Raw genomic sequence first — 10,485 nt, forward strand, 5'->3', positions numbered from 1 at the left:
GTCATGGGCCCGCCATGACAGTTTCCATCAGACTACCGCATCAGCCAATCCGGAGCTTGGCCGCACCTCCTCATTCACTTCCAACCAATACCTACAGACCGAGGGGTATATCAGGAGCAGCAGGGTGAGTCAGTCCTTGTCCTGGACTTCGTGTCACTCCTATGACCTGTGTATCTGGCTCCGTTCTCCAGTTCCTCTGTTTACCTGCTCTGCCTTCCAGTTTGATCCTGTACTACCATGGAACCACAAGCTCCAGCAATCCTGGTACTTGTGATCAAGCTTCACACCTTTACCAACTACAGTGTGCTCCAACCCTTTACAGTGAGACTCTCCTCCAGGTGCATCTCATTATCTACACCTGTTCATCAGCCTGCAAGATGCCAGTGTTATTTCAAACTGCACTGAGAACTTTAACACTTGTCTCCTGCAACTGCTACCAGGCTTGCCGTTCCTACCATCACATCTGCTGGCTCCACGGTCCAACAATTATCGGTTCCCATACCGACACATCGATCCCCTGATCGATTAAACCTACCATACAGACTTTGCCATAGACTCTCAGCTTCCATGCAGCACATTCACAATTGCATTGTTACTGTTGTTACCAAGTATTCCTGCTGCCATATTGTTTAAACCTACTGTTTAATAAACAACGTTGCACACATGCACAGGAATCCTATCCGCCCTCCTCACTTCCTCCATCCTACTTCCACTGACCCAATAGCGCCCCCTCCGGGAACACAAACTAGACAGAACCTGACAGTAAGTCCAGGACCGTTGGACTCGGATGGTGGTCAGAATGTGGGGTCAGGGGCCTTACAAAATCTGGTCTCCCGCTTGGATGGTCAAGAGACTGCGCAGCAGCAGATGTTCCAGTTTCTGCAGGAATGTCCTCCTCTCTCGATACACTACAACAATCTCTGCCCAGTGCTCTCGTTTCTTCAGTTCCAGTCACCCCTGCTCCTGCAAGTTCAGCGGGTTCTCCTTCATCGGCTGCATCAACTCCAGTGTCACGCTTGCACCTGCCCTTGCCCAGCAAATATGATGGCAGTCCCAAGTTATGTCGCAGGTTTCTTAATCAATGTGAAATTCAGTTTGAGTTATCACACAATATCCCCACACCAAGATCCAAGGTTGCTTACATTATATCACTGCCTATCATCTACCCTCCTCTCAAGGATTCAATAACATCTGGGTAGTGGTCGACAGGTTTACCAAAATGGTCCATTTTGTTCCACTCCAAGGTCTTCCTTCTGCTCCGAAACTTGCTCAAATCTTCCTACGGGAGATTTTTCGCTTACATGGACTGCCTACTGAAATTACATCTGACCATGGAGTTCAGTTCGTAGCAAGGTTTTGGAGAGCCCTCTGTTCTGCCCTACAGGTTAAACTTAAGTTTTCGTCAGCCTACCACCCTCAGACGAATGGATAGACGGAAAGGGTGAATCAAGAATTGGAGACCTTCTTGAGACTTTATGTTTCCTCTTCCCAAGATGACTGGGTAGACCTGCTCTCGTGGGCTGAATTTGCTCATAACTTTCACTATCATACTGCCACGGAGACCACCCCGTTCTTTGCTGTATATGGGCAACATCCTCGTGTCCCAGATTTCCAAGATCTACCAAACATCGATGTTCCTGCAGCCACTTCTGTTCTAAGTCAGTTTTCATCTACTTGGAGGAAAATTCATGTTTCCCTTAAAAAAAGGCCTTAAGTCAATACAAGTTCTTTGCCGACCGCAAAAGACGTGCAGTTCCCAGCCTAAAACCTAATGATAGGGTTTGGCTTTCCACCCGGAACCTTCGTCTCAGAGTGCCATCAATGAAATTTGCACCATGCTTCATTGGTTCTTTTTCCATTGACAAAGTCATCAGTCTTGTAGCGTACAAGCTCAGATGGCCTCCTTATTTGTGGATACCTAATGCCTTTCATGTCTCTCTCCTTAGACCCTTGATCCTGAATCATTTCCAAAGAGCTCTTCCAGTTGGCCCCAAAGTAAGAACCCAATGGGGCATTGAGTTCGAAATAGAGAAGATTCTGGATTCCCGGTGCCGGTACGGTCGTCTGCAATACCTCATTGACTGGTCCGGGTATGGTCCTGAGGAGAGGAGTTGGGTAAATGCTACAGTTGTCCATGCTCCAAGGTTGGTCCATGTTTTCCACAGAACTCATCTTTCCAAGCCACGTGGGTGTTCGGTGCCCACCCGTAAAGGAGGGGGTACTGTCAGGAATCGACTTACCACCTCTGCATCTGTCCATCGGTGCGGTCTCCGTCTGGGGTCCCTACTTCTCGCTGTCACTGGTCACCTTGTCGCCGGATGTCATTTTGGGCTTAGGGACACTCCTGTTGTCAGCGGGCATACATGCACGCCGCCATGACAGTTTCCATCAGACTACCACATCAGCCAATCAGGAGCTCCTCATTCACTTCCAACCAATACCTACAGACCGGGGGTATATCAGGAGCAGCAGGGTGTCCTTGTCCTGGACTTCGTGTCACTCCTATGACCTGTGTCTCTGGCTCCGTTCTCCAGTTCCTCTGTTTACCTGCTCTGCCTTCCAATGTGATCCTGTACTACCATGGAACCACAAGCTCCAGCAATCCTGGTACTTGTGATCAAGCTTCACACCTTTATCAACTACAGTGTGCTCCAGCCCTTTGCAGTGAGACTCTCCTCCAGGTGCATCTCGTTATCTACACCTGTTCATCAGCCTGCAACCTGCCAGTGTTATTTCAAACTGCACTGAGAACTTTAACACTTGTCTCCTGCAACTGCTACCAGGCTTGCCGTTCCTACCATCATCTCTGTTGGGTCCACAGTTCAACAATTATCGGTTCCCATACTGACACATCGATCCCCTGATCGATTGAACCTACCATACAGACTTTGCCATAGACTCTCAGCTTCCACGCTGCACATTCACAATTGCATTGTTACTGTTGTTACCAAGTATTGTTTAAACCTACTGTTTAATAAACAACGTTGCGCACATACGCAGGAATCCTATCCGGCCTCCTCACTTCATCCATCCTACTTCCACTGACCCACTAGCGCCCCCTCCGGGAACATAAACTAGACAGAACCTGACAATGTGGTATAGAAACACAAATAATTATGCAAGGATGGTTTTGAAGAAATGTTTAATAGTAGAAAGAAATAGAAACAGTAGAGAAGTATGATATTTGGCTTTTATGTTATGGGTTACCTCACACTGCTTATTTTCTTTGCCAGCAATTTTATTCCCTTTTCGAGGTTGAAATAAAAGATGAGAGGACTTAACTGGAGATGTGCCTGAGATGATGATGGTCAAAGATGACATGCAACCGGCCCGAAAACGAAGATGACATGCCCACGTTCAAACCACCATGCCACTGTTTACCCTGAGCTGCCCCCGCAATGGACTGTCATCCACCCCCGTCTGCCCCCAAATGCCTCTGTCTGTCCATCAGGCAGAGGAGTTTTCAGTGAATGCTAAAAATGAGCATTAACTGTGTACGGTTAGGCAGGGCCATCGGAAAAACTATGGGTGGACCTTGATTTGCCATCCTACCTGAATTAAGCACTACAGTAGGCATACAGACCTTGCTTTTGTAACAGTACGTCAAACAGTCCTTGAAGATAAGACAATGAGTCATGGTATTCTCTGCAACATAGAGAGGGGACACTGAGCATTATGGTCCAAATACCAGTGAGAACATGATCCAAGTGCATTGCCAATAACCCCAAAAATATATAGTATATAAGGAAAGTCTTCCCTCTGTTTAATTCGGATTATGCTAAAACAGAGAAACATACATACTGTATCTGTGCTTGGCAGGGCCGGTTAGAGGTTTTTTCACACCCTAGACAAAACTTCAACCTATCCCCCCTCCCTCTACCCACACAAATATACCCACTTTCCAGCCTCAGATGAAAGTGTACCATTATGCAATAGGTAGCATCTATCCTTGTGTATCTATGCCTATTTCACTATAGATATTAAGCTTGCGAGCAGGGCCTTCCTACCTCTATGTCTATCTGTTTTTACCCAGTTTTGTTCTATTACTGTTGTTCTAACAGTAAAGGGAAACGGAATATACTGCGCTATATAAGAAACTGCTAATAAATAAATAATAAAATAAATAAAGTGTAGAGGAAGCATCTTAGAAGTTCAACAGCAGCAGTCTACATAAAGTTTACTCAGAGTTATCCTCAATTTTATTATAAGAAGTCTCAGGGCTGCCCCCCATGTGCTGACACCCCTAGGCAGGTGCCTACTGGTAGAGCCATCCCTGGTGCTTGGGGCATAATTCATGTTCATATGGAAATCCATTTGAAAATGCACATTTTTTTTACCTTATGGAATGTCTAATCATTGCAAGTGAAGCTGCCACCCAGAAAGAAAATAGACATCCATTGAAGCCATGAAAACTCCTTTGTAACTGCACACATAGCAGCCTATTCACAACAACATTGAACTTTGGGGGTCATTTGTATCTTATCACATGCTGAAATTCCTTGCAGCCATGTGATTGGGTCGGAACTGCACATGCTCAGCGGCCGCACTGTACAGGCGTGTCTTTGGCCAGCGATGGCCATCGCAGGGCAGCAATGCCGTCAATGAAGAAAGTGGTAGCAGCGGCAACTGCAAGAAGATTGACAAGAGGAAGGTGGAACAGGGTGGCAACTCACCATTTTCGGGGAGTGGTGAGTACAACGCAGGCATGTCCAGGCGTTTGGATGTCTGACGTCAATTCCGGGACCTGCAACGCTGGATCGATTGCACAGGGTAAGTAACTCTTACCCTGGTCTTCTTTTACACAAAACCTTTTTTTGCATAGCAGGGCTACACAAGCGATCGTAGCCCAGCTATGCAGAAATACACTCCCCCATAGGCAGCATCTAGTTGATTGCACGGGCAGCAAAAAGTTACTACATGCGATCAACTCGGAATGACCCCCTTTAACTGGTAGGTCAGCCCTATGGTTACACAGACTGGTACAGCAGTGGCAATGCAGCACCATGTCTCTATACATTTATGATCGCAGCTGACAGCAGATACACATCCTAAAAATTGTCTGCCTTTTTGCCACCACTCCCTGTTACCACCCCCAAGTGGTCACTTCCTGTCAAATCCTCACTGTGAGAAGAATTGCAAAGGCACCTTGACACATGTGCACTGCGATCCTGTCACATGCTCAGTCTTCCAATAATTGCTCAGTTACGTGAATATTGGCCCTTGCATGTAAAACATGAATTAGGCATTGTTAGAAACATGTATTTCTACCATAACTCACCATCAATTCTTAACATCAAAGTAGTGGTGATCTATCTCCCTCAGATGAATGAAGATTTGAAGGACATATTTAAAAACTTTAACAACTAAGCTGAGTATTGATTCTTATACTACGTATCAATCATAAATTGCATGCTGCCTTTGGTTAACATTCACTTTTATGCACCAATAAACTGTATTTCTATTTTTTAATATAATACTAAGCCTCAGAGTATACTTACTGATTGACATAGAATAAACGTGGTGAAGGATTACAATCCCCATAAATTATAAAACATGTATTGAATCCTTCAAATGTTTTAGATGTTGGTTCATTGAGTATTAAAAAGTATTAGGTTCAGTATTTTTTTTAAATACTGTTGTTCCAACGACCCTATCAGTCCAGACCACTGTAACTTCAAGAAAATGTAAAATGTGTGCATCAATGTAAAAAGTAAAATGGATGCTGATTTTGAGGATTTTAACTTTCCAAAAAATTAATAACATCATACAAATTTTGCACCTTGAAAGTACAAGGGTGGTCATTCCGAGTTGTTCGCTCATTATTATTTTTTTCGCAATGGAGCGATTAGTCGCTAATGCGCAGTACGACTGCGCCAAGTAAATTTGCTATGCAGTTAGGTATTTTACTCACGGCATTACAAGGTTTTTTCTTCGTTCTTGTGATCGTAATGTGATTGACAGGAAGTGGGTGTTTCTGGGCGGAAACTGTCCGTTTTATGGGAGTGTGTGAAAAAAACGCTACCGTTTCTGGGAAAAACGCGGGAGTGTCTGAAGAAACGTGGGAGTGTCTGGGCGAATGCTGGGTGTGTTTGTGACATCAAACCAGGAACTAAACTGACTAAACTGATCATAATGGCAGAGTAAGTCTCGAACTACTCAGAAACTGCAAAGAAATTTCTATTCGCAAAATTGAGAATCTTTCGTTTGCAATTTTGATAAGCTAAGATTTACTCCCAGTAGGCGGCGGCTTAGCTATGTGCAATGCTGCTAAAAGCAGCTTGCGAGCGAACAACTCGGAATGAGGGTCAAGATGCGGTCACTGACCTTGAGCATAATATATTTGAACTTGATTTTAGATAGTGATGCACATACTTTGAATTGCACACACAGTACAGTACATTAAATTTACGCTATTCAGGAAGAGGCCATATTTTCCTAGGAGCCTTACATACTGTATATTGGCCCTCATTCCAAGTCGTTCGCTCGTTCTTTTTCATCGCATCGCAATGAAAATCCGCTAAGTACGCATGCGCAATATTCGCACTGCGACTGCGCCAAGTAATTTAACAATGAAGATAGTATTTTTACTCACGGCTTTTTCATCGCTCCGGCGATCGTAGTGTGATTGACAGGAAATGGGTGTTACTGGGCGGAAACACGGCGTTTTAGGGGCATGTGGATAAAAACGCTACCGTTTCCGGAAAAAACGCAGGAGTGGCCGGAGAAACGGGGGAGTGTCTGAGCGAACGCTGGGTGTGTTTGTGACGTCAAACCAGGAACGACAAGCACTGAACTGATCGCACAGGCAGAGTAAGTGTGGAGCTACTCTAAAACTGCTAAGTAGTTTGTGATCGCAATATTGCGAATACTTCGGTCGCAATTTTAAGATGCTAAGATACACTCCCAGTAGGCGTAGGCTTAGCGTGTGTAACTCTGCTAAATTCGCCTTGCGACCGATCAACTCGGAATGAGGGCCATTGTACAGTTCTGATTAACTATTGAAGTGAGCCATTTGCTGACCAAGATGAGACTGTTTCCCACTATGACAGAGGCATATTGTGCCACAGGCCCCCTCCTAAGTATGATCAGTAAGCCTGCATATCCTGGGGTATTTTGCAATTTTTCTTCCCTTGCAAAAAAATGAATGGGATATAAGTATTGGTCCTTGCAATTGTTTTGGAGGCACTTTTTTATTTATTCACTTTTTTTTAAAACTAGGAAAAATACCTGATTATGTGGGTATCCAATTCTATGTGAAAATTAATTGGGAGTGAAAAACTGAACTTTTTGGGACAATAGGATAGCCAATGGTGACGCATTTACCCATGGTTAATGACTTTGGGTAGTTGGATATAGCTTGGTGACTACAAAGATGATGATGAGGAGGAAGATTATCATCATCATCATCATCGAAATCAACCATTATCATTACGTCTACTTATAGCAGATCAAAGTATTTATGTTTTAGTTAACTCCTTACAAAGCATCACTTTTAGTGCATATTTATTACAGAGCAGCAGGATGCTTTCCAACAAATACTTTCAAGTGGGTAGGTGATACACTCATATAATGTCAGCAAATCAAATAATGCCCTGTGTGTCTAGTTTGCTGTCAAGTTCCTCAACTGAATTCAAATAATTCTAGCGGGTTTCCTACACATTTAATTAGCTGCGTATTTGTATTATTATTCCCACAAACATGTAATAAAGACATATGGATTAAAAAATATATTGAATTCTCAAAAAATATTTTCTTTCACTTTAACGAGTAATCGAAGGCTGTTCCAGTAAGCCTGATGGCCTTTAAATCCAGAGGCTTTAGTGAGTGAGAACTTATGTTCTACAGGTGTTGGTTCCTTTAAGTTTTCCTTACTGTTTATAGTGTGGTTCTGAAGATAACCAATAGTGTCATCTGGTTTAGGTGTGGATGTGTTTTTGATTGCTCATGTAAGGGGGAATCAGATTTTATTACTGTATGTCTCTTGCTACTGAAATTTCTCCCTCCCTCACTATTTAAAGTAGTTTGTGGATTTGTTGAGTAATTTGGCGAGAAAATTAAGGTAAAGAGAAGGGAAATGGAAGGGAATGGGAAAAGAAAAGGAAAAAGAGAAGGGAAAGAGAAAGGAAAAGGGAAGGTTCATTGTCAGTATACTGTAAATAGTACTGTTACTTTATCAATGATATAAGACATTACAAATACAGGTTTTTCTAAACCTTAACAGGTGAATACAACATGTCCAAATCACATTCCATGCAATGTATTACGTATAATACGACTGTGTCATAGTTGTTTATGTGTACAACTGTCTTTAAAACAGCTTTCAAAAATGAGTACCAGTAGAATATTTACTAACTATTGCCATTTTTACATATCTATCTATATATAGTTTCATTTTGTTTGAATATTTAAAAACTTTTGCAGAGTCTGCCTAATCTCACGGTTTCTGAAGCTGTAGATAATGGGATTCATCAAGGGTGTCACCACGAAATATAATAGTGTTCAGAACTTATTTTTGCTATGTGAGCTGTCGTCTGATGACCCCATGTAAACTGTCATTAGGGTTCCATAATATAAGCATACAGTAGCTAGGTGGGAGCTGCATGTGGAGAAGGCTTTTTTCCTTCCACTGTTGAGAGAAATCTTTAGTATGGCGTATAAAATTATTATATAGGTTATGATGATTACTGAAAAAGGAATAAAAATAAAAACAAAACACAAGACGAAATCAACCAGTAACAACAATGAAGTATCTGATGTGGATAATTCTACAAGCGGGCCAAAATCACAGAAGAAATGGTCAATGTAGTTTAGACCACAGAATTGTAACTGGCAAACCAAAATAATTTCACCTGATACGATAAAGACCAATAACCAAGAAGCAGCAATCATTTTCATGCAAACATCGGGTGACATTATGGCATTGTAACGCATCGGATTGCAAATGGCCAAATATCTATCATAAGACATTATAGCAATAATAATACACTGCACAAATCCAAAAATGTTAAAAAAGTAAATCTGTATGAGACAACCTGTGACAGACACTTCTTTTGTATCCTTTAATATGATATCCAACATCATTGGCATAATGATTGTGGTTATTAGGATATCAGCGACTGCTAGTTGTTTAAGGAAGATGAACATTGGAATTTTGAGGCGTTCACTTATCGACACCAAAATAATGAGGATTAGGTTCCCATTGAGCACCACAATGTAGGAGAAGAGGAACAGGATGAAGAATAGAACTTTGTATGAATAAAGACCTTTAAATCCAAGAAGTAGAAATACTGTGACTTCAGTCTGGTTGTCCTCACACATTCTGAGGGGATAGAGTAGATGTCACTGAGCGCAACTTGTATCCTGCAAGAAAGTTAACTTGATTTATTATCTTTCAACCGATCAGTAAGCTATGACCATATATCAAGGATTATGTCTCCACCATAATGTTACAACATATATTTTGGGTAATGATCCCATTCTAAAAGTCAATTTTGTCAGAGGACAAATACCTCACAACTACAGTATATACCATGCAAAGGTTTTGGGGCTGCGGAAAGAATACAGCGCAAGGAGAAAACACAAGGAAACATGAGGAGATCTTTCAAACACCACATAGAATTAAAGTTACTGTATGTTCTCTGTAAAACGAGGGGTTTAAAGGACAATTATACATATTTTCAAATATTACATTTATGTATTACAGTATATTAATAATAATCACCAACATGAAATATTCCAATTCCAGATTATGTAAATTTTGCCTTACCTCATATATTAGATATAAATTATCTGATGATTTAAATAATGTAATAGTTTTCCCCTTGATATGATTCTCACAATTAAACTGTAGTATTGATCATGGTCACACAGATAATCAAGTGAATCAACTGTTGAAATTTTCCTTACAAGGCATTAAGGGTTTATGAAGTTCTGCCATTCTACAATTCTTGCATACTAAAATTATTTAATTCAAGGATATCATGGCTTTTTCAAGAACTCTGTGCTTGGGGAAAGAACGGGTCTTGCATATGTACAGCTGCTACACCATTGGTGATGTACATAAACCATCAGGCTTTCATATCATCTCAGAATCAGGATCTAAGACAACACACAACAGATTTAGAATAAGATCATTAAATCGCAATAGGATGCTGACCTTTTCTTCATAAACGTTAGATGTCTGTGTATGTGCAGTGTTACCCTCCTCCCTTGTACAGTATACTATAAATGACCTTTTTCTTCAATGGCAAAAGTTTTTGACAGCATAAAATGTGACAGAAGCAGAAGTGAGCCAGTAGCGAATATTTCCTACAAAAAAGGAATGGTTTATTACATTTACAATGACATTATCATAATGGTTTCTATTTAAATGTAACATGGAGTTTTACTTCAATATCTCCAACAACAGTTTATCCATAACTTCAATTGGCAACAAACTAGGTCGCACAACATTTTAACATGCCAAAAACTCATGGCCATAAATTG

At 41.5% G+C, this 10,485-nt stretch overlaps 1 protein-coding gene across 1 annotated transcript; it reads right to left on the minus strand.

Annotated features, from left to right (window-relative positions):
- Window positions 1–8,499: 8,499 nt before the first annotated feature.
- Window positions 8,500–9,318, minus strand: LOC134934767 (olfactory receptor 11A1-like). Its single transcript, XM_063930131.1, has one exon. The coding sequence runs from the start codon at window positions 9,316–9,318 to the stop codon at window positions 8,500–8,502; it is 819 nt and encodes a 272-aa protein (XP_063786201.1).
- Between the last annotated feature and the right edge of the window lie 1,167 nt (window positions 9,319–10,485).

Source organism: Pseudophryne corroboree, chromosome 6 (assembly GCF_028390025.1).
Source record: "Pseudophryne corroboree isolate aPseCor3 chromosome 6, aPseCor3.hap2, whole genome shotgun sequence".
Lineage (NCBI taxonomy): Eukaryota > Metazoa > Chordata > Amphibia > Anura > Myobatrachidae > Pseudophryne > Pseudophryne corroboree.

Excerpts from the sequence above, each read along its gene's own strand:
- LOC134934767 (XM_063930131.1), bottom strand. The coding sequence starts at position 9,318 with ATGTGTGAGGACAACCAGACTGAAGTCACAGTATTTCTACTTCTTGGA.